At 43.5% G+C, this 23,855-nt stretch overlaps 3 protein-coding genes across 3 annotated transcripts; 1 reads left to right on the top strand and 2 right to left on the bottom strand.

Moving 5' to 3' along the window:
• Positions 1-884: 884 nt before the first annotated feature.
• arxa (aristaless related homeobox a) lies at positions 885-6,963 on the bottom strand. The gene is made up of 5 exons (XM_084703217.1): positions 6,651-6,963; positions 5,655-6,216; positions 3,951-3,996; positions 1,776-2,101; positions 885-1,259 (listed from the first exon to the last, which is right to left on the bottom strand). The coding sequence occupies exons 1-5, from the start codon at positions 6,835-6,837 to the stop codon at positions 998-1,000; spliced, it is 1,383 nt and encodes a 460-aa protein (XP_084559343.1). The 5' UTR covers positions 6,838-6,963; the 3' UTR covers positions 885-997.
• Positions 6,964-16,174: 9,211 nt separating this feature from the next.
• hgd (homogentisate 1,2-dioxygenase) lies at positions 16,175-22,016 on the top strand. Its single transcript, XM_084702914.1, has 14 exons — positions 16,175-16,338; positions 17,118-17,189; positions 17,314-17,402; positions 17,557-17,662; positions 17,736-17,795; positions 17,921-18,012; positions 18,167-18,201; positions 18,430-18,509; positions 18,606-18,705; positions 18,846-18,970; positions 20,738-20,842; positions 20,936-21,062; positions 21,339-21,520; positions 21,657-22,016. The coding sequence occupies exons 1-14, from the start codon at positions 16,324-16,326 to the stop codon at positions 21,798-21,800; spliced, it is 1,332 nt and encodes a 443-aa protein (XP_084559040.1). The 5' UTR covers positions 16,175-16,323; the 3' UTR covers positions 21,801-22,016.
• Positions 22,017-22,145: 129 nt separating this feature from the next.
• On the bottom strand, positions 22,146-23,821 carry ndufb4 (NADH:ubiquinone oxidoreductase subunit B4). Its single transcript, XM_084702918.1, has 3 exons — positions 23,621-23,821; positions 22,981-23,124; positions 22,146-22,314 (listed from the first exon to the last, which is right to left on the bottom strand). The coding sequence occupies exons 1-3, from the start codon at positions 23,795-23,797 to the stop codon at positions 22,249-22,251; spliced, it is 387 nt and encodes a 128-aa protein (XP_084559044.1). The 5' UTR covers positions 23,798-23,821; the 3' UTR covers positions 22,146-22,248.
• Between the last annotated feature and the right edge of the window lie 34 nt (positions 23,822-23,855).

The raw sequence follows: 23,855 nt of genomic DNA, 5'->3' as shown, positions 1-23,855 counted from the left end.
CATTAACACAGGTGAAATTCTACACAGGGCAACATTCATACAACACTACACCAAGTGCAACTGCTCAAAACAGAGTCTCCTTGAAATATACAGGACTCTGTTATGAAAATTAACATTTTTTGCCTTTTCCCAAAAATGTACAATAGTATTAACAGTATCCTCTCCAACAGTGCAGCCATGGGTGTCTGGTACAGCCTAACTTAACTTTGTTTGTCCTGGAATCAAATGAACTCCGTTGGCCAATATGACATTGAGTGGTATTTGTTTGGCTCATGATCCCTTTATTGAAATCACTACTGCAAACTGCATTTCAAATGGAGGCTCTTGCTCACGTGTCAAGTGCCAACAGAGAACAAACTAGATGCCGGTTATATTGGACCAGGCTGCAGAGAAGTCTAAGGTCTATTGACTATTTCCTTTGGCATGGCGACCTTTTGACGAGTGGGTTCATGATCCGTACTATCATTCCAGCATGATCAGCATGGATCAAGGAGCAAGGTTCTGAGCACTGCATGATGTTGTCCAGGTTCAACAGAATCCATGTCCTTCCAGTTCTTGTTCCTCTCATGATCTTCTGTCCATCCTCTTGTGTGTGTGTGTGTGTGGTTCTGGCCTTAGTTTTCAAGTACCAGTATCCACCTAGCGGGAGCAGCAGGTGTGGTTGATCCGACTTAGTCTGTGGATGCAGCATCGCACAGCAGGATTAACACAAGCAGGATGGGAACCTAGTGAACCAGGAAGTAGCGCTGTGTTTGGTGGTGTGGTTAGTGGATTATAATTGATAGTGGTATGTGTGTGTGCACCCACACAGCGCTCCAGTTAGCCAGTACTCTTTGAATTTGGTCGTGCTTTTTGTTGGGGGGGTGGGGGGGGGGGCGCTTTTGAGGTATGGAAGGTGAGGGATGTCAGTGTGAGCAAACTGCTCCTGAGGTATGAGGGGGCAGGGATTGGACTGTAAGCCCAGGAGAGAAGGCCCCTGCTCGGGTAAGAGCGCGTCTCAGCACACCTCCTTGCCTGGAGCTCCAGTTGGCAGGATGTTGAGCTGAGTGAGCTGAGCTGAGTGTTCCTTAGCCTTGAGGCGCAGCGCGGCGATGCTGGATGCCCTGCGGTCTGCTGCGGCCGAGGAAGAGGGGGAGGAGGAGGAAGGGTCAGACAGCACCGGGGCGGGGTGGGAGGGGCTCTCCACTGGCGGTGCTGGCTGACGGAGGAGTGCGGCGGCGGTGGAAGCGCTGGTCAGTGGACCCATACTGGAGAACAGCCTGAGGGAAAAGATGAATGGATGGATGAAAACAAAAAAGAAGATTGAATTATAAAGACATGAAACACTTAAAATACGATTGACAAAATACACTTGGAAGATTCAAACATATTATTCCTGTTACAAGTGTCTCAAACATACAAACATATGGTGACAGCGATTAAAATGCTGTTTCTATGCTATTTCCATCCAAGCGTTATCAGAGCAGATGAATATCATAAGTAGGGGGATGCCCAGAGTTTCCAGTGAAGGAGGGGGTGGATTCTGGCTCCAGACCTCCCTTCACAGCTTGGGGGCTGCAGCATGAGACTGGGGCCTAATTAGTGACACTGACAGGCAAAGTGACAGTGTGACTGGGGAGCTAGCTAACACAATGATTCTCATTAGCATACACACACACAGAGTGTGTTAGAACAAAACATATCCAAAACGTATAGATAACCCCCCCCCCCCAACACACACACACATAGGGGAAGTTGCATGATAATTGTCAGGGTGGAGGTACCTAGGTGCTCACCTGCCGAAGGTGGGTCCAATGAATGCCGGGTGGCGAAACATGGCCGCAGTGCCCAGGAAGGTGCCCAGGCCCAGGGGTGTGGCCAGGGGCGGGGCCGAACCATTGTGGGGTGGAGCCAGTCCCGGGAAGGCGGCGGCAGCAGCGGCGGCAGTCCAGGCAGACTCCAAGGCGGGGTGGGGGTGGGGGGGGAAGGGCCCCCCCTCCAGGTAGTGGCTGAGAGGGTGTGCTGCAGCCAGGGGACTGTGGAAGGGGAGCCCTGAGGGGTGGGCCTGGACCCCGGCCTTCTCTCGCTTCCTCCACTTGGCCCGGCGGTTCTGAAACCACACCTGAGGAATAGGAGGAAGGTTGGAGGTCAGAGAGGGGGAAGATTTGAAGGAACATGACCGGAGAGAGTGAAAGGGAAAAACTACTAAATAATTTATAGTATGAAAGTTTCAATTTGACCCCTTTATATTTTATAATAATGAAAATGGTTGATCATATGATAACATTTGGACCTCACAGTGATTCATCATTAAGGTCTGGGTTATTTTTCCACGAGGGCTCTTGTCAGATGGCTCTAAATGCTATTCTGCCAATGTATGCATGAAAGAAATCTCAGAGCCCATCGCTCCATGGTTCAGAAGGTGGCAAATAGGCGGAAAGTCAACAGTAATTACTATCGCACTAAACCCCGCGCACTCACGGTCCGTTAGTCTAAGTTTGCTAATTAAAATCCGGTTCTAGCAGACCAAGATTGGGGGTGGGGCGTGATAATTAAGAGTCGTGTTAACAAAAGATTGAGAAAATAACCGCAGAACAGAGTCCAATAACAATTAATGCGCTTTAAATTAAATTCTTTAAAATGTAGAACCAGTAGGCCTACACTAAAGTGTATTTAACTTTCCCACGCATCCACTGTGCTCAGTTTGCGCTGCTGAAATACGGGCTCTGACAATGGGAAAATGTCAACATAAGAAAGTGATTGAATTGGTGTGTTTGATCGACAGTGGCACACACGCAAGTCATTCCCGAAGCTGTTTAGCATTACATGGCCCCTCGGGAATTTATGAGTTTTTATCACCTCCTGATGGCGCCCCTTAAGTGATTTGTTCACCTACGGTCCCCAAAGAGACATCTGTTGTTTTACATCGGCCATAACCCCGGAGCTTCCACCGTGTTTGAACGGTCTCTTTGGTTATGAGCCCGGGGCTTCGACATGCACGACACGCTCTCAACGGAGGGGAAGGGAGGGGGCGACGCAAACACTTTTAATGGTCCCTCATTCGCTCCAAGTGCAAAGCATCGGATCAATGCAGGTCTATTGCAATCACATAATGGGAAATCAAATAGCATTATCCCGCCACCCTATATCTATCCACTCCCCGTCACTCTCTTTCATTCTCTCTTTCATTCTCTCTTTCATTCTCTCTTTCATTCTCTCTCTCTCTCTCTCTCTCTCTCTCTCTCTCTCTCTCTCTCTCTCTCTCTCTCTCTCTCTCTCTCTCTCTCTCTCTCTCTCTCTCCCTCTCAATTTTTTTCTCTCTCCCCACTTTGCCCAGTGATGGGAATTCAAACACCAGCATATTCCAGAAATAGCCCGTGTTTGCTCTTGCACTAAGTGAGCTTTTATGAATCGTCTGCGTTCGCTTAATTGCCACTAAAATGTCCCCAATCGCATGTAATAACTTTCAATAACAGGAAGGTCCTTCCCTGCGCAGCAATTGGGGCCATTTAACACATTTTAGAGTAATACATCATTGTCTCAAATAGCCCTCTCTAGCCGCCTCAATTCTGTGCAATTGGTTTGCATTAGGAAAAGCCCTCACAAACAACCGGTACCTGTAAAATTGGTTTAATGAAAGAACTATAAGCTGTAAATCGCAAGACGATCTAGCTTCTGTTTAATTGTAATTTGTGTATCACAATTAATAAAAGTTGGCCTATATGGTTGAAAATAAAGTGTAGGCCCTTTTTGGAAACTGTTTTGTAGGTCCACACAAATAATTCGCTTGGAGATGCCATAGTCAGAAATGTGTATGTGTAGAAATTCCTAGGCCTACTAAAGAGAACAATCAATCATCCTTGAAACTGCAATGATATGCGGCAATAATCCGCTTCCATCTGGGCAAGTGTGAAACAAAACGAAAAACATTAAGGTCAACATTTAGCAATACATAAATAGAGGTTACTTACTTGAACGCGTGCCTCGGTGAGATCCAGACGCATTGCGAGTTCCTCTCTGAAAAGGCAAAAAGGGTTACGGGTCAATTTTAGTTACTCGATGCTTTTCGATGTTTTGTTTTTTTGTCTCCTCTTCACCGTCAACAATAGACAACCATTATTTTTTTTCTTCCAAGGCGGAAAACCTTAAAACCGAGTTAGATTAAGCTATTTTCTCAGTGGTTGGAGGGTAATCAGAATAGACTACTGATGATCAATTATTGTCTCTTGTACATGCTATATAGCCATTATTTACTTGTTCAAAACAATAGGCTACTGACAAAAATTGTGTCAACATTTTACTGAAATTGATGCCCATGCAGACCCAGACAAATTACAATTCGCTGTACGTGCAATGTTTATTTTGTATTTGACTTTATTATTATTAGATTTGTTTTAATAAACTCTCAAAAAAGAAATCCAATAAGCCAACATGTGAAGTAGCCTATCATGTAATCCGTCCCGTTCGAGGTGAGGCCTGTAACCTAGTTTGAAGTTGAACATTCTGTGCCTGCAGACATATGCAGGAACACATCCGACCAATGTGTCTGTCAATGCTGTATTATCTTACAGCCATATCCTTGATCAGAAACTTGGAATCCTATTTCTTACCTGAATTGTATCCTATTTAATTAAATAATATAATATCACAGACTATAATCATAATGTAGGTATCTGCCATTTGATAGTAGGCAATTAATAATGTGCCTATTGTAATTGGAAGTTATATTCTGCTACTCGCAAAATGTACTGCAATTTCTTGAAATAGCAGACATATTTGCATGGCGCAGCATACAACCAAATAATTGACTATATTGTTACAATTTTTTTTTATTAGAATTGAAGTACAGATATTAAGCCATTTAGGCATCATTATTGTCATATAAATGATAGCTGATATTGCATCAGCGTGTCTGTGTGTGTGTGGGTGTGTTTGAGCTCGCGTCTTAAACCCTTGAGCTTGGAAAGCCCTATAAACGTAAAAGCAGGTCTACATTTTGGTTGAATGCATTCAACCAAAGACATGGGACCTATCATCTAATTCTCTTTAGACCTGTGGCAGTGATATCAATATCATGCGGAACAATATGCTAAGGTAGCCTAGCCTACATTCATAACACAATCCTTTAAGTGCTACCATGTTACCTTATTGTTGGCTTACGCCGGATTGCATTGCCTCAAACACAAATCTCTATTTATAGAGAGTATAGTCATTCATGTTATTAAATACCCTATAACCTCAGGCCAATATGCAATTCTTATTGGCCTGATTATAGCAGATGTGCACAGGTGGTTGATTGTTTCATAGGCTAGGCCCAGGCTATTCATTCAAGCAAATTCCATGCTGTGTTTGAGATGCGTTATTAGGTCAAATACTAAAAACAATGTAAGCATAATAATAATAATAGGCCTAATAACTACAATAATACAATTCATGTAAATAATTATAAAAAATAAATAAAAAGGCAGCGGCGTACCAATAGCCAACATGTTTTCGCTGAGTTTTAATTAGACAAAATCCGTTTTGGTAGCTTACTAGGTTACTACCATACTAAAAGCTTATATGATATGCATGTCAACTCTTCCTCGTATTTCAATAGACAAAAACAATTAATTTTAAGTAGGCTATAGGCTATATATTTATGCGCACCTTTCCAAAAATAATTTGCTCCTTACCTGGTGAACACATCAGGATAGTGCGTCTTCTGGAAAGCTCTTTCTAGTTCTTCAAGCTGGTAACTGGTAAATGTAGTCCTGTATCTTCTCTGCTTCCGTTTCAGCATCCCTTCCTCCGAGTCGCTGCCTGCGGACAGACACACGCTGTCCTCCCCGTCTCTCACGTCCCCATCCCCGGCGTGGCTCTCCCTCTCTTCGTCCTTGGGGGAGAGACCTGATGTGTCCCCGCACGCCTCATCCTCTTTTCCTGCATCCTCTTCGAACTTCAAAGGGCCCAGTTCCACCAATCCCAGACTGCCGTCGTCGGACCCTTCTCCAGGGCTCTGGCCTCCCTCACCCCGGTTTAGGGATGCATTCTCCCGGTAGGATTTGCTGCGGCTGATGCTCACCTGCGGCGCCTGGCTGATTTTGAGGCTATCACAGGCTTGATCCAACAGGAGCCGCTCCCTGTCAAACTTCTCCCCGTGATCGTGAAGGTACTTTCCCCCAGGCCCGTATAGCCGTCGCAGCTTAGGTGGCAGGTGCATGTCGGTGTCGAGAGACAGGGGATCTTTAGTTGAACCTATGAGATGCCAAAGGGCAAAGATGTTGGAGCAATGCGCGAGTAAAGAGAAATAAATTAAACAGCAATGAAAAGCGTAAGGTTGAGTGTCAATAACGAAGGCTATTTTCTACACTTTTCAATTACCAACTGAAAATATATTTATGAGCAGATTGACAAAAACCTATGACTATGTTCGACACATCAAAAGGTCTTGTCTGTTTAACAAGGTAATGTGAGTCTAAATAATAATAGCCTGATAACCCTTATGCCAGAGTTGAAATTAACTTAAACTAACTTAACAGAATGGTTTGTCGTTCATCATGCCAGTTTCATTAGATTACCGTGAACTGTTATTTTGCCCAATAACTGTACAATTACCCACAGAGAAGGCTAGACTAGGCCTACTGACAAATCACAGAGTGTCTATAGGCGTTTTGCGGAGGATAGCTTACCTTCTGTTGGCTTGTTGATTTCCCCTCTGCTTGGCAGGGCTGTCAAACTTTGCGCCCCTATCAGCCTTACTTTGCAGGGACTCCGTCGGCCCAGTATACTATCTATACAATACGAAGAAAGTAGAGTGGGCGATTTACTCTTTCGTTCGCTCCGATCGTGGAAATCTTCCTCAAACTGACCACTCATTTTGATCTGTTGCGATTCTTATTCGACAGAGCGTGCGTTCAAAGTGTTAGCTTACTGTCCCTCTCTCTCTCTCTCTATCTCTCTCTCTCTCTCTCCCTCTCTCGGTCTGAGATCGTTCCTCTTCTCCCTCAACTGTCGTTAATGACAGACACTGTTTGCTGGCTCGGGCTCTGCTCTCTGCGCGCTCTCATCTACACGTATTATCGCGCGCCTGATTGGTTCGTGTGGAGGAAAAGAGTGACTTTATATATTTTTGCCTTAAAGATAATTTGAGAGAAACGGACAAAAGCTTGGAATGGAGCTCTGATCTCGTGGACTGAACTCACTTCGCTGAACTACAACACATTTTTAGGGGATTAATTAACATATTTGCTAGGCAAATATTTTTTACAGAATTTAGGCCTAAAACTAAATACAAGCGACACGAAATTAAAACGTCCTCGATATAAATATAATAGAACCACAACCACTATGATGATTAGGAAATTAGGAGTAACGTAATAATTATAAAAATGTCAACAGCAACTAGCCTATACAACATCCATCCAGTGTGTAAACATTTTTAAACCAAAATCTAAACATTTTGACTTCTTAAACAGCCTATTCAGGCTTTAAGACTATAGTCTACAGCTGTATTAAATACCATAAACCTTGTATTACGTGGACTAGCCTACATTTCGAAGAGAAGTCTGGCCCGGGGTTTGCTGGGAACCTTGCCTCGGATCACTCAGAACACTTATTGCTGAGATTAACGTGTTCCTTCAATATAAATTGGATCAATATAACCACGAATAAAAAAAACTGCAATCACACATTAGGTCCAGTTAACATTAATAAGGGTTGCATTTTTTACATAAAATATAACTGTGTAACAACTATGGTGCAATTCTACTGAGAATACATGAACAGTGTGATGCAGCCTAAATCAATGCTTTTAGTGCAATGTTGAAACATTTGTCCCAGTGGGGAATCCCACTATGGTTCAAGATAGCCCACAAGTCCTTCAGATCAAAACCGTTAAAGATTCTTGATAACACTTTATGCAGTCTGACAGTTCGGGAAGTTTACACTGCGAGTCTAAATTGATACCCATAACAAAATAAAAAAAGTTCCCTCCTTCATACTCTCTCTCTTTCCTTCACTATCACAGACACACACACGCACACACACACATACACAACCCAACACACACACACACACACACTCACACTAATTGCCTCGTCTCTGGGATTTGTCGAGGCGATCAAATGGTCGCGCGCGTATGATTGACTTAAAAAGTGAAGGTGGTTGATGATGAAACGCCGCGCATTGAGCCGGGACACCAAGCAGGCTCGCGCTGAAGAGGGGGAGATGGATCTAGAATGTAATTTTAAATGAAAGTCTATTTAACCTGCTGAGAATGGGGTGACCCTACCCTCGCCTCCAAACCCATCACTGTTAAAAGGATCGTTTTCAGAATTCAATCCCAAAACTTCAACAAGCTGCAATTTACTCTTTCTTCTGCCCCTTTATGTCCATGCTCAGTAACTCTGCAGAGCTGCTGCAAAAAATGAAAAATAACAATAGAAATATGTTCAACATTTTAAAACTTTTAAAACGTGATGGTCTTATAACTCGTTTCACATCAGCTCGTGCTAGAATTCTAAGTGCACTGACTTGTGTGAATTGAACATAGTGGTTAGGCCTATATACGGTTGCCTAACTCTCTGCCCAATAGTCAACACGGAATTAAACGTATTCCCTTTTTAAAATGATGCTGCCATGTTGGTACACACTACAACAAGTTATTGTTGGCGCGAGTGCACCTAATTTAACTTTCTTTTTATGTAAGAGAGGGACTTTGGCTTAACCGATGGTCCTTATTTACAATTAATTCACATGTTTAGGGTGTCAGAAAGTTCTGAACCCCGCTTTTGCACTCAGATCAACACTGTAATGAGAATAATAACAATATAAAATGTTTTTTTTTTTTTTACCCCTGCGTGGTCACAAACAGACGTGCGTAATACAGACGGGTATTTAAAGTGGCTATGTAATTTGGGGGCCACACTTTGATTCATTTATCCACGCACTGTTATTAACCCTGGAAAACGAGATGTCAGCCGCCATTTCAGCCAGCAGGACATCAGTGCTTTGTTTAAATGCACTAATTACGCGCATACATTAGCAAGGGACAAAATAAGCGCAATTTTCACATTTTCAATTTTTGGTCTATTTAGCGCGCCACATGCGGGTGAAGAGTTGGTGGAAAGAGGCAGTGCTCGTGGCTCGCACTCTTCTCGTTTGTCCTCTTCACCCGTTGCCACATGCCTGTTGTATTTTCAAAACATTCTAACCTGATAATTTTGATAATAGCCTACGTTCAGTGTATGTTCAGGCACTTCTGGTCTGTGTGTCCAAGCAGGTAGCCTACATGGTTATTTGCATGACCTATGGGTCATGCCAATGTGTTGCACTCAATTGCACCCTTACATAAGATTAGGTCTTCCAGAGACAACACAATCCGATCCAGTGAGTTGATCAGTAGCCACGTGCCATTGTGCAGGTGTAGCAATAGGACAGTCTCCTGAGCCCATGGAGCACCTGCAGCACGCGATGCAAGGTGGCCTCTTGTAAAGATCTAGGCCTACTCTGAACAGTTAGATAAAACAAGATGAGTCTGAGTAATTGATTTAAGTAAATAGCATGATCAGGTTTGAAACAGAAATCGTGTGGTTATTTTTTGTGTTTATTTTGTGGGTCACGTGTTGGTGGACTCATCCGACCATTTCCCCTTTCAATCATTCAACTGGCGCCATCTCCTGGATTCATTATCCCCTTCCTTTCACTGAATACCACTGATAACAAATGATGACAACATGGACCATCAGTGTGTCCAAACCGGCCTTAAAACTCAAGCATAAACTGCTTTTCCTCAGAGCATATTCACGTATAAGTGATTAATCGGTATAGTCTAACACTAGGGTTGTAACAATATATTGTGGCACAATATATCGCAATGCAAAAATATTACAATGTCATAGAGTTATGGCAATATTTTTACAATATGTTGACACAACCTACTCTGCACTTGCATAACATGTGCATTTCTCTGCATTTACAGAAACCGCTTGAACTAAGTTGTATGTACTACAACAAAGAATGTTGTTTAAATATTTTTGAAAAAATCTGATAACTTAATTTCAGTTTCATTTAAAATGTTTAAAATATCGTGATACGTATTGTATTGTGAACCCAGTACATATCGAATCATGAGCTGAGTGTATCGTTACACCTCTATCTAATATACTATGTTTATATTGTCGACCTCTGACAACTAAGAACATTAATTTATATTTTGGCCACAACTAATGTCAGCTCTCAGTCGGTATGTACAAGTCAGCAAAGCACATCTGCAACACCTCAACGATGTTTAGGCTGTGCTAGGTGGCCGACAGTAGCAATATTCTAGACCAAGAACCGGCGCTTCAGCTTGGGAGCGCACTGAAAAACTGCAAGTGTGTGTGTTAGTGTGCGTGCGCGCGCGTATGTGTGTGACTAATTGGCTGAGTGAATAATTGATTGATTTCAATCTTCACGATAGACGAGTGACATTTGGACACCTGTGAGCGAGGTTTAATCTGACAGTTTGAGCGGTTAACGGAAAATCAGTGCAACACCGGCACTCTCGTGGCCTTGGTGCCTGTGACTTGTCTTCATCCTTCGCTGTGACATAATTGGATGCTGCTCTGCTTGAGAGGGCGAGCAGGAAAAAGAGAGAGGAGAGGAGGGGGCTTTTAAGGCGCGCGTAAGCAAAGTTAATTAGCGGTTATTAACAGCCCGCATAATGAGAGCGCGAGGGAGTCAATTTAATGACTTTGTTAGCGCGAGTTCAGAACGACAGGCGATGATCGGAACAACAAAGGCAATCGCGCACGCAGTCATCATCCGTAATTTCCAACGGTAATGCGGTCTGATAAAAAACAAAGGGCTCTAATTTCGCTCAACTGACTCGATAATTTGCCCTTATGTAAGGAAAATAATTGATGACTTGAATATTTCAACCCAAGATTAGTCTTCATTCCACTCAATGATTAAGTAAAAATAAGCTTATCTGATGAGGCCTGCACCAAGGCCTTGAAAGTAAGTGCATGGACAGCAGCTCTGCCTTTTACAATTGCAAATAATGTTTTCTACGATGCTATTTAACGCCATCCTGCATAGTCAGACATAACCTTCTAATGTTTGGGTTTGTTTAGTCATTTAGCACGAAGCTGCAGGTACACAGGTTGTAAATTGAAAGAAAATAAAGAGGACAAAATCATAAAAATCCATACTTTTTTTTACTTCAAAATCAGCGTTAACAACTGAGCAAACGTCCCAACAGCTCTTCCCTTTCCTTCGTTGTCGCAAAAATGATCTTCACAGAATGTGACTCGAATTGTTTTTAAGGTTATGCCAGGATTTATCAACAGTTGATGGCTATGGCCACACTGAATACACACGCGTAATTTTGCGCATCGTTTCACCATTAGGCTACACAGATGTAGTGCGTGGACAGATACTTATTTATGATCGATTCATGAAACACGCTCTTATATTCACTGCAGGTGGATAGGTCTTGAACGCCAGCAGCAGCAATTTCGCGGCCTCATTGTCTCCACTGATTACTGCTTTGATCACAAGAGGAATCGAGAGCTCGCAACACTTGTGAGCCGTTGCTATCGTCACCAACAAAATGTGAGCTTTAACCACGGGTTGACCGCACGAGACTGTTCAGGCCTGTGTGTCTACTGGTACATTTGCCCTTTTATTGATTGCGGGCTTCCATTTAATTCAACTGCGCCACTGTTGAAAATCCCGTAAGAATCATCCGAGTAATGAGATAATCAGAGTAATGTATTCAAATCAATTATCTGGCAAGCTTATCAAAACGGGCATGCCCCCCTTGAATCTGAAGAAGTCCATTTATTCAGTTAGTGGCAATAACGCGCGCAAATAGCGCAATGCAAATGAAAGTTGATTAAGCTAAATTAAGGACCTCGTTGCTATCTGACCTTGTCTACGTTTTATGTAAATCCCTTTGTCCTAATGTAATAAAAAAATCATTTTTTTTTTTACTAATCAGTTAAAATCTTCCAGGGAGATCAAAACAGGCTATGCAGTTATCAAGACACTCAAAGTGATTGAGTTAGTGAAGTTACCATGAAGCTTTTACTCAATACCCTGGTGAATATAACAGGTAACTCACCTCAATGAAAACCTGTAGAAAATGGTCCACTGAGGATCCCAAACTTTCATACTACAAAATATGCAGTGTTTTGGTGCAATGGTGGCCCTGTTTGTATTATTCCTCTGGTGGTTCACTGGCAACCTTTCACTTACTGTCACTGGCTCTGCTGTGTGAATAAACTGGATAATGAGTAGAGATGGATGTTGCATTGTTTTGATTTGTGTTCATGACTATCTGGTGGTTAAGAGTGCCATGAAAATTATATCCCAAAATTCCCTTGGTAGCATGTTAAGGAAGGAATTGGATCACTAAATATTTATGTACAGCTCTCTCATGGCCTATGTTTTTAACTACTTTATAAATTCAAGCGCTACATATTCAATCCAGTGAGTTGGTAAAGATGCATGTGGAGTATCCATGTCTTACTTAAAGGTAGTTGACTTGCACCAGCTTGGGACCCTGATCACAGTGTCTGGCTCAGTGACACCAGACACTTCATCTTAAATAGAATCAGCTCCCTGGCCAGAGTCAAAATGGAGTCCGGCAGGTGTTTTTTGGTGGCACTGTAATGTCTCTGAAGCTCCTGGGGTCTCTCTGTTACGCCAAAAAAGGGTGGGTGGTGGTGGTGGTGGTGGGGGAACTGAGCAACGTAGTGTAATGCCACGTTATTCTATTCCTCCTCTCTCTCTCTCTCTCTCTCTCTCTCTCTCTCTCTCTCTCTCTCTCTCTCTCTCTCTCTCTCTCTCTCTATCTCTCTCTCTCTCTCTCTCTCTCTCTCTCTCTCTCTCTCTCTCTCTCTCTCTCTCCGTAGGCCTTATCTATCCAGTGCTCCAAAGTTATCATATCTGTTTTGTTTTCTCCATAGATGGTGAGTATAGGGTGTGATAAGAGTGTGTTAGGACTTTGTGTGCATGAGCGAGGAGACTAAGATGGTGCAGGGTATTGGTATTCTATCAGGTGGGACTGCAGTTAAGGAGTGAGGTGGGATGAGTAGCTGTGAAGTGAGCGTTGAGGGGAACAGGGGAGTCTAAATTGGTCCTGACTGAAGAGGCAGTGTGTGGACAGTGTGTTTACGTGAATGTGTGTGTCTACTAGTGTGTGAGTATATGTATCTGAGTGCGTGTGTCCCCAGCACCATCATTAGGTCTTCGGTAGTCCCAGTGTGGGGGTGGTGGCCTGGCTGTTCCCAAGGTCCTTTTGGGGCAATTTGACGAGAGAAAAGTACTTAGATCCTGGGATGCAGGTCTGAGGGTCCCCAGTGGGGGGCAGCGCAGCCCTGCAATCTATATTGGATTTATTCCTGTACCATCTCCAGGCCCACACCCACCCCCGCTAAGAGGAAGTCATAGCTGTACTCGCTCTCATATGACATACACAAACACGCATGCAGATACACACACACACCTAGACCGAGTCCATCTTCTGGACCCAATCCTATCAGCCCATAGCTGAAGTAGATGGTTCCTCTTTGTTGGATGCAAGGCCCAGGGTAAAGGAGGAGTGGGTTAGAAAAGACGCGTCTCTACCTAGAGATCATGGTGCAGCAGTTCATCGCAACTTATTATTCTTGTTTTTTTCTCCATCTTCCTACGTGTATCCTCCTCCTTTCCTTCCCATATGCCTTTCCTGCATCTTGAGGTTTTCTCCACCTTTTTTTCTTCTCTTTCAGCCCTCTGACACATGCTTCTCTCCTCTTCTCCTTTATACTTTCTGTCAAATCCTCCTCTTGACATCCTCTCCTCACGCTCCTCCAGTTTCTGCTCTATCGTTTCATCTTTCTGTTATCCCTGATGAGTTGGTTTCACATGCACGCATGAGCATGCAAACACAGACACGCACACACACACACTAAATCTCCTCTGACTTTAATAATTGGTAAATCCTCTGATTAACTCCAGGAATAAGGATTGTCCGTTGAGCGCTTTAAGTAATTTTGTTTGTGTGTGTGTCTGTTTTTTTGTATTCTTACCCCCCATCCCCCATCCCCAAAGCACATCTTTATAACCAAGCAATTCCAAAGCAATTTTCTCTGTGGGAGGAGAGAGTGTAATTTTCTATTCTGTGACACTGTGATGTGTAAGAAACTGGGAGCCAGTGCTAAAAGCTGGCTGTAGTGTGTATTAGTGTAGGTGTGAGGAGCTTTAATGGCCAATGCGGGCCAGGGAGGGGGGCCTGGTGAGGGGGTGCATGTCAGCAAGGGCATCATTTAATGACTCCCAAATAATGCCCTCCTTGTTAGAACTATCGTTGTGGAAACTGGAGGGCATGAACCTGGCGAGTGCAACGCGCTGCAACAGTCTTTATCTTCATATTAAACCATTTGCATAACATTAGTGGGATATAGCTCAGGAGAGACTCAACTCACGCAGAGAAAGAGACAGAGAATGTATGTGTGTGTGTGTGGGAGTGTGTGGGAGAGAGAGACAGAGGGATGTTGCACTTAATTTAAAAACCGGAGAGAGGGTATACGAGATGTCCTTGCAAATCTAATCAGAGTTAAGTGAAGCAATGAGTGTGAGTGTGTATCTGCGTGTGCCTCTGAGTTTGTGTGTTGTCTTTCTTCCACAGCATATTATAATCCATCCAAATCACCAGTTATATTATAATCCATAAACATAATCAGTTATGTATTTACATGTATTCATTTAGCATACACTTTTATCCAAAGCAACTTCCAAGAGGGAGCTTTACACAAATGCATAGGTCACTGATCATAACAACGAGATGACAAAACATGAAGCATACATTGTGGAAACCAAGTGCCAATGCGAAGAACCATAAGAACATGCAGTTACAATTAAACAACATGAACCTCCAAGTGCAAGAATGTACCTGTATATATACAGTAAGCAATGTTTTAATGTCAAATGCACAAATTGACTGACCACAAAGTCAACGACATCTTTGACCAGTTTTGGTGGTGTATCTCTTTATTTCCTGTCCTTTGCCATCTCTGATGTCATCACTGCCATATTTACCAGGTCAAAGGTTTCCCTGGGAAAAACAGGGACGATTTGCAGTTTGAATAGATAGAAGTGGATATGGTCCATGCCTGCGCGTCCTTCTGTGTGTTTATGTATAAGAATGAATTGTGAACTAGGTGAAGGGAAGCTATTTACTATCAAGTCGTTGAGTCCAGCAGGCATCTAATGACAAACGATTTCTACCTCTCTCAGTCATGCATAGATATAACCATCAGTATGCCATATAGGCTCCCTTTTCTCATCTTCAAGCATTTTGACCGCTCTTATAACACACGGGGCCTTCCAGGAGAGGACACAAATACTCTAGAATTCTATCATCAAAATCGGAGGCGAAATTAAAATCACTCATTTTCTTCCTCCATCCAAGGAGCAGATCAATTTCCGCAGACTGGGTCGTGATATTTTCCGCCATCGGGTTTTCTCGTCTTTGGCACAGCACCTTAACTGCTTAGCAGCGGGGAGCCCGGGGCTTGGCTACACGCTTCGCCGGAGAACAGTTACTTCTGCCGCGCCGAGTTTATTTGCGCCTCGCTATGAGAATTGCCATCATTTACCCTATACCCGACACCTCCCAAAAAGAAAAGAAATAGACAAGAAGGGAATCTAGAGAAGAATGAGAAAGGGAAATTGATTCTTTTTGATACTGCTGGGGACATTAGGTACCCAGTTTGGCCATCTTTGAAAAAAAGGGACTGAATAAATTGAGTCTAAATAAGTGTTTTGAAGGCCTGTTGTTCATATGGGACTTCTATCGACACAGGCCTTCAGCATCTATGATGATGTACGATTTGCTTTTAAACAGATCAAATGATACCCTTAATTGTCCACATCGTTACAAAGCCCATACAAATTCATAGCTCCACACCACACCTGCTCCATTCGAATCTGAACTGAGAAGAGATTGACCCACTGTCTGTGGGACTCTGGGACATTGTATGATCTTCTCACACCTTTTGGTCCCTGAAGGTTCATCCCCCCACCCCCCCACCGCCCCTGCCCCCTCCCCCTCTCCCTTCCCCAGTACCCCTCACCCATTCGGAGCAGGACAACCCTGCTGCTTGCGTGACGGAGCGGGTCTGGTCTTAATTAAACCCATATTGAGAAACAGTGTATATATCCAGCCCCCTTTTTCTCATATTCCCCACTCACTCCATCACGGGACGAAAGAGTTGTGCGGTAGGCTAGATGTAGGTTGAGGAAGTCAGAAAGTCCAACAGCAGTTAGTAAAGTATAACCTGCGCGTCTGGAGTTGACATTCTTTCAGTTGAAGCGTTTCCAATAAATAACGCCATGGCAGGATTGAAGGTAAGCGGTCATATCCTCTATTACAGTGAAATACACTTTCATGAAATGACATGTATTTATTTGAATTTAGGTGCAAAAACAGCTTATGCTCTTAAAGCCTAGACTACTGAACAAATATGCTTCTTTGCATTTTAACTTCGTTATTCACAATTAATATATACTCCGGCACACAAGTCAAATGTATTGATCTTTGAGGATACTAGAGTCATATCTGCAATGTGTGCTAGAGCGGCATACTTCAAGGGGCGTTCCCTTCAAACCAATCAGAATGCTTGATTTAGCAGCTGCCCAGATGTGATCCAATAGCTCCTGGCAGTTAAGCTTAAACCAAAGTTATGACGGTCAGTAAGTTGATAAATAACATGTTATGTGTAAAAACGTTAATTATGTTCCATGAAAGCAGATAGTATATATTTGTCCCTTCTATAACTTTACGGTCTTTTAGGTGGTTAGCGCACATCGTCACTCGTGCGTTTCTGCAAAACCACAATGACTCAGCAAAATGCCTTTATTTTTTTCATAAACAGAGGAATAAAGGGGGTTGTTCCATGGCATCAGAATCTGCAAAGAAATCCAAGCTGTAAAAAAATACAATTACTGGGAATTACTGTAGGTTACATGGTGATTGTGAACACGTTTGACATACCCAGAGGGGGGGATATAATATAATCTAAACATGTTTGCGGATGGGAATAACCCAAAACATACTAATGTTGGGAGGCAAATGAATGTAAGATCCCCAAATTTGACCAGCTGTTTTCTCATTTGTGTGACATCAGTACATGAGTGGGTTTGGGAACGAATTTTCCTCCGAGGACTCTCGCTGTCCAGGATCCCTACCTGAAGGACAGGTGACACAAACCAGTGCTCTAAATGCCACAATAAAGGCTTTAATATCACAACAGTTTAACACCACATTCCATATTTACACATACCACACAGATGTCTTCAACTACCTGTCTTGTGCCCCTGCAGAACAACCCTCAGGTATGTCCATATGGCCTATATGCTGAGCAACTCTCTGGCTCCGCCTTCACCTGCCCACGGCCAGCCAATAAAAGGAGGTATCTGTTCTTACACTGTGACTGACACTGTGACTTTTCCATCCTTCTCTGTTGTAGCATCTGCCCAATGTTTTAATAAAAAACGCATCTAATGTAAGGTTGACTAACGTGCACTCTCAAACACTCATCCTTGTCTCTTGTTACTGTTCTCCAGCTGGCTCTATCGTATTTTGCCGTCCGTCCGACACAAGCCGTATGCTGCAATGGACTGTGGAGACCTGACGGAAAACTGGAACGAAGTGGAACCTGATCCCAACCAGGTAGAAAGAGTTACACATAGTCATGAAGAGAGACAGAGAAAGAGATAGTAATATTCCAAAATGTCTTCCATAGATGAGGTGGCTTCCATTCACCATACCAAAATTCTCAGAGAAGAAAGTGGACTTTGTGATGGTAAAGTTGAATTTGTTATTATATATATTGTTGACTGCTGTTTGTTTTTTTCCGTAATGGAAATGGATCCTTTAGCAAAGCATTTGCTTGCGCTTCATAGTGATTGGTCCGTGTGTGTGTGGCAGGGTCTACACACGGTGTGTGGTGCTGGAGATGCCAAGTCTCGTAACGGGATCGCCATCCACATGTTCACCTGCAACACCTCCATGATGGACAGGTGTGCCTATCTGGGACACTATCATTGACACCATAACATACATTCTTTTCTTCATTTCTACATTCTTTATTATAAGATATCCACAGTCACTATGATTGTAGATAGACAGGGCTGTCTACAATTTGACCTTCTCGGTTTTGTCTCCATTTTTTAGATGTTTCAACAACTCTGATGGAGACTTTCTTATTGGTGAGTCAAATTTCCTTTAGATTGTTTTGATCTGTAGTTAAAAACCGAAAGATTTCTGTGGTTGGTACTATTTCTCTTATCTCTCTCCCTCATTCTTGACCTCTGTCTTCCAATGTATCTCAGTGCAATGCCCTAATCATAATACATATTGCTTGGGGGACCCCCCCCCCATATTTAAAGTAATTTGTCCCCCCCAATGTTGACTCCATGGCTACGGCCTTGTCTTAGTGCCCCAGCAGGGAGAGATCCTTGTCACCACAGAGTTTGGGAAGATGACGGTCGAGCCAAACGAGATCTGTGTTGTTCAGGTGAGCTTCTAATCCGTTCTCCACCCTCTGCTCTTCCATATCGTCATGTACCTGTCCTTCTCATCCTCACTCCCAATCTCCCTCTGTGTGTTCCAGCAAGGGATGCGCTTCAGTGTGGATGTGTTTGGGGAGACCAGAGGCTATGTGCTTGAGGTGTACGGGGTCCACTATGAGCTCCCAGATCTGGGACCTATAGGTGGGTGCATCACCCCCTTACCTCCATTCCTCTAACTTGATATATCTTTTAACATACTTTACGCCGCTCTTCTGACACCATCTGCTCTTATTCGCTTATATTCCATCATTTCCATTACCCCTTACCAATCATGTTTGTAGGAGCCAACGGGCTGGCCAATCCCAGGGACTTCCTGGTCCCTGTCGCATGGTATGAGGATCGCACAGTGGCCACAGGTTACACAGTCATCAACAAGTACCAGGGCAAGCTGTTCTCTAGCCAACAGGTGGGTGGGCTTGTGTGTGTCTGTGTGTCTGCTACTGTGGCACATGCAAACTACTACTCATGCGGCTTTGAATGATACAATAAGGCACTTTTTACACATAAACTTAAAATGTTGCCTGTCACTAGCTAGAAGTTCATACACTGCATGGGTCCTCTAATGCCCTGTGTTTGCATTTTTCCGAAGCATTAGCTAGTCACCAGGACCTACATTTCAGAATAACATGACAGACCTGCTACTTGCTAGCTGCATTCTTCTATTCGACTGCCATCCCCGATGATTTATTATAAAATGTCTAACTGTTCTTGGATCAGCAGGCTTCCATCTCAGCTCCCTTACCAGCCTTAATCACTCATAATTAGTTAACACATCCTGGAGTTACAGCCAGATACCTGCCTATCTGTTCATAGGAAGAAAAACGTTTCTTGAGTTAAGCGTTAATTTCAGCATATTTCACTCTGGAATGATTTCCCCCCCTGAAATGTCCTGTCGGGCGGGTAATTGGATCGACTCGTTATGTCTGTCAGGAGTTTTTTTTTCCACCGAGACAAAAATGGAAGGGTGGGGTGACGGGGGTAACCGTGGAAACAGTGTCCGCATTTGTGCTCAGTGACATTACTCATTGCCGGAAAAGCATAGGCTACGGTCTAACACAACCCCCACCCCTTCTCCGTAATTCCCCTTTCCTGTCTTTTTTCCTTCCATTCATCACCCCTCTATCTTTCCTCTGGGTTAGCTGGGTGTAGGGGCTTGCACCTGACACCCCGTCCTGTGAGATACCCCGCCTAGAGAGACAGGAGGGTGGGGGGCAGGGGTAAATGCAAGGTGGGAGGGGCGGGGGCTGGGGTAAGCAGACTTCATCTGGGGAAAGGGCCTGCCGTCATCTTGTCCTGCTGTTTGTTCCCCCTGCAGGGAAACTAAATTGCTCAAATTAACTTATTATTTGCTTGACTGGGCCAACATGTTTGTGTTTTGTGTTGTGTGTGTGAGAGAGACAGTGTGTGTGTGTGACTGTTTTTCTCTCTCATCCAGTTTTAATCAAGTCTGTTGGAGTTATCATAAGAACTATAATGTCCAAGAGATTACCTGCCTTGGGGACCCCAAGCTCCCACAATGCCTTGTGACATTATGTATGTGTGTGTGTGTGTGTGTGTGAGAGAGAGAGAGAGGTGAGTGCTTTTATATATACTAGTGTGTACTTGTAACTAGTGTGTCAGTGCATGTGTGTTTTTGTGTGTGATGGAAGATAGAGGTCAATGCTGAAGGCAACAAGAGCTGTAATGAATTATATTGATTTTCGAGCTGCCATTGAATGTCTCTTTCACAGTGACATTATCAGAACAGAAGAGCTATATAAAATTGCTGTGGTTTTAACAATCAAGATATAGAAATATCTCTACACTGTAACTGTCCCTCCCTCCCATCTCTCCCTAAGTCACAGCACAGAAAGCTGAAAGTTTGGGAAAGTTTGATTGTGAAGCCAATTACAGTAAAATACCTGGAATGGAGTATTTCAAAGAACAGGGTAAATAAAAAAACTGAGAAAAAGATAGGAGACACGTTGTGTTTCACAATCAACCCTTATCATCCTCTTGAGTTTTTCTTTGTGTCACAAAGTGCGTTGTCTGAAATTTTAAGATTACAAAATACTTTTTTTTTCTTCCATTGTTCGTTTTTCTCCCTCCCTCATTCTCTCTCACAGGTGCCAAATTTAAACCATTTCATCTGAGAGCAGCCTTCCTGACGTGATTTGTGTTTGTGTGCTTTTAGGGTTTCTCTCCCTTTAACGTGGTGGCATGGCATGGTAACTACACACCTTACAAATATAACCTGGACAACTTCATGGTCATTAACTGTGTTGCCTTCGATCATGCGGTGAGTTGTTGTGATCACACACTTGTGTGTCACACACTGTGGGTTGTCGCTTCACAAACACACTCACCCTTCCCTTCTGTCTGCACACATCAGGATCCTTCTATCTTCACCGTGCTTACAGCCAAGTCCAATCGCCCGGGAGTAGCCATCGCTGACTTTGTCATCTTCCCTCCGCGCTGGGGTGTGGCTGATCGCACCTTCCGCCCCCCCTACTATCACCGTAAGACGAGTCAAACCCCTCTTCTGTTCCATATACTAAGATTTAGTTGAGGGTTTAGGTTGGTTGAGGGGCAGTTCTATGGGCGTATGTGAAGCCCTCTGTGACATGCGTGCGTGTAAAAGGGCTATACAAATAAATTGTATTTGATTTAGTCACAGTACTTGCTCAACAGGCTCAGACAAGTCATTCTATACCATTCCGACTAACATGGCCATCTAGTGACAGCTTGAGATACTTTCGCAGTGATGTCAGAGCTCCCCCTGCCTCACGTTTCAGGTAACTGCATGAGTGAGTTCATGGGGCTGATCAAGGGTCACTATGAGGCCAAGGAGGAGGGCTTCCAACCAGGAGGGGGCAGTCTCCACAGCATGATGACCCCACACGGGCCAGACGGAGACTGTTTCGAGAAGAGCAGCACGGCTGCTCTCAAACCAGAGAGGGTGGCTGAGGGGACCATGGTAACACGCATACACTTTGTTCGAGCTCAGTGCCAGTATATGGTGGGAGCATATTCAACGTATTAGTTTTGTACGTGTGATGTTTTCTCCCAAATCTCCAGGCAATCACATGTATATATCTCCCTCATCCTGCCAGGCCTTCATGTTTGAGTCCTCCTTCAGCATGGCGGTGACTAAGTGGGGTCTGGAGACATGCCAGAGGCTGGACAAGAGCTACTACCAGTGTTGGGAAACCCTCCGCAGTCACTTCAACCCAAACTGGAGGCCCAGCAAACAGTAGAAAAATATAAGAGTATACTGTCACAGTGGTTGGCTGCCATCAATAAGGTTTGCAGCTAATTGGTAAATGTGTACTGATATGTTTAATAGATGGCCACAATTCCAAAATGTTTTGATGAATTTAAGCCTTGTGATCATATGTTGATAGATCTTTCATGAACCACTCAGTAAATGTTCTATAATACAGAGAATTTTAAATAAATCAATTTGAATCCCACCTTTTGAAAAATGCATGTATAAGCCAGACATGCTTTACATTTACATTACATTTAGTCATGTAGCAGATGCTCTTATCCAGAGCTTTACTTCGTTGGTCAACCGTGGTGTACTTTTGATTCAAGACTGCTTTTTCATTTTAAACAATATATTTAATTCCATCTTTTAATATTAGTTACATAGGTTTGACAATTTCTATAACACTACATTGGAAGGACGTGAATTGCCCTGACTTAGTATGACAGGCTGAACTTGGATTGGTTGTGGGTCCCAGCCTTAATCGCCGCCTCCTTGTTGTCCTGGAAACAGAGGTTTAGCGTTAGCACAGTTACCATGACAACACTGTAACATCCCCTTCTCTGCAGCCTGACTCTCAGCGTGTTTATAATATGAATGAATGTCTTTGTCCTGATTTCCCTGGTGTCTTTTTCTCCCAGTTGGCTATAAGACAGTTCGACACGTTATATCCTGCCCAAACAATAGTACTCAGCAGGTCTTGCTGACATTTTCCCTGAGTACAGATTCAGGGGGCAAATTTCAATAACAATTGAGAGAAAATGAGAGGATGTGAAATGTTCAACTCCAAGTCAAAAGGAGGGGCGATGGGGCACCATGGCAAATTAGTTCAGATGGTACAAGGGGAGATAATACAGTCTACATTTGTACTAGAAGGTCTGAGAACCATGTGTTGGTATCAGGATACTGGAAACTCATTGTACATAAACAGAACAAGCCTGGATAGCTTTCATTTACTTTGGTCCAGCGTATGGACATATCACTTCAATTGATTCAATATAAGCTTTCAACACAGCACGCATGAACAGTATATTGGTTCTATTAGCATGTAGAACAGCACGTAAACCACGCAACAGGTCTATTACTCTCAGTACATTTACATGAGCACCTGACACGGAGTATAGCTACAACTGAAGGGTCAAGCAAGGTCGAGTACAATGTATGTTTACCCTGTCCGTCTTGAACACATAATAAAGGATGAAGAGCGGCGCCACTCCGAACAGAGCCCCCAGAAGCGACGTCTTTTTTGTGGGTTTGAAGTAGTTATAGGGGTTGGCGCGAGCATACACCCAGCGGTTTAAGGCTGGGTCTTCCTAAATATAAGAAATGGGGAGGAAAAGGGTGAGATAAGTCAACAACAGGCGATGATGAGAGTACATGTAAAGCGCTGTACTAGGCCTACGTGGACAATGGTGTTATTCGGCACATAGGTAAAACAGCTGTGCAATGATAAGCGAGAAGGGCTTGATTTACAAGGGTGCATATAATGTGAATCCTAGCTGCCGATTATTCAACACAAAGTCAAGCGTGTGCCGCTAGCCAGCCTGGCATTCGTTGTAAACAGTTAGCTGCTTGCAATGAATGTCTGACATTAGCTTTAAAGGTTGGAAACATACATAGTTGGAAGCATACATACATACGGCATTATTGCATTAGACGTACAATACTGACATATTTAAGACAAAACACGTTAGTCAAATGTTCTGCAATCAACGTAATTCAATAAATCAGTGACTGAACTGACTGACATTAGATAGCAAGCTAACGTAATGCTAGCTAGTGTTAGCATGTCTCCTCTGACCAACTTACAATTAGCTCTTTTCTGTGAGGGTTATTCAGTTGTGTCTGGTATTGTCTCTTCAGTTGTGCTCTCAGTGTTGCCCTTTGTTCCTCGGCACGTCGCTGGTCCGGCGAAAGGTTAAAATATTCAGCCGGATCCAATGATTTTGGCCGAGTGGCCAAGGGCGCCTCTCTGTAGTTCGCCATTTTTGGGGATTTCGAAGGGCAGGCAACGCGAGTTTGATATCTCGCGAGAGTCCGTCGA

This window comes from Hypomesus nipponensis, chromosome 8 (assembly GCF_054491055.1).
Source record: "Hypomesus nipponensis isolate SF chromosome 8, ASM5449105v1, whole genome shotgun sequence".
Classification (NCBI taxonomy): Eukaryota; Metazoa; Chordata; class Actinopteri; order Osmeriformes; family Osmeridae; genus Hypomesus; species Hypomesus nipponensis.
Note: the sequence above shows the minus strand (reverse complement) of the source record. Positions and strands in the feature narration are given on the sequence as shown.

What these genes read in the sequence shown, in the direction of transcription:
- arxa (XM_084703217.1), bottom strand. Translation starts at nt 6,837, where the DNA reads ATGAGTGGTCAGTTTGAGGAAGATTTCCACGATCGGAGCGAACGAAAG. An exon ending in TATCCTGATGTGTTCACCAG is followed by an intron (nt 3,997 to 5,654) that starts GTAAGGAGCAAA and finishes TTGCCTTTTCAG; the next exon opens with AGAGGAACTCGCAATGCGTC. An exon ending in TCACCGAGGCACGCGTTCAA is followed by an intron (nt 2,102 to 3,950) that starts GTAAGTAACCTC and finishes CCTATTCCTCAG; the next exon opens with GTGTGGTTTCAGAACCGCCG.
- hgd (XM_084702914.1), top strand. An exon ending in AGAAAGTGGACTTTGTGATG is followed by an intron (nt 17,796 to 17,920) that starts GTAAAGTTGAAT and finishes TGTGTGTGGCAG; the next exon opens with GGTCTACACACGGTGTGTGG. An exon ending in GTGTTGCCTTCGATCATGCG is followed by an intron (nt 20,843 to 20,935) that starts GTGAGTTGTTGT and finishes TGCACACATCAG; the next exon opens with GATCCTTCTATCTTCACCGT.
- ndufb4 (XM_084702918.1), bottom strand. Translation starts at nt 23,797, where the DNA reads ATGGCGAACTACAGAGAGGCGCCCTTGGCCACTCGGCCAAAATCATTG. An exon ending in CTCACAGAAAAGAGCTAATT is followed by an intron (nt 23,125 to 23,620) that starts GTAAGTTGGTCA and finishes TCTTATATTTAG; the next exon opens with GAAGACCCAGCCTTAAACCG. An exon ending in ATGTGTTCAAGACGGACAGG is followed by an intron (nt 22,315 to 22,980) that starts GTAAACATACAT and finishes CTCTGTTTCCAG; the next exon opens with GACAACAAGGAGGCGGCGAT.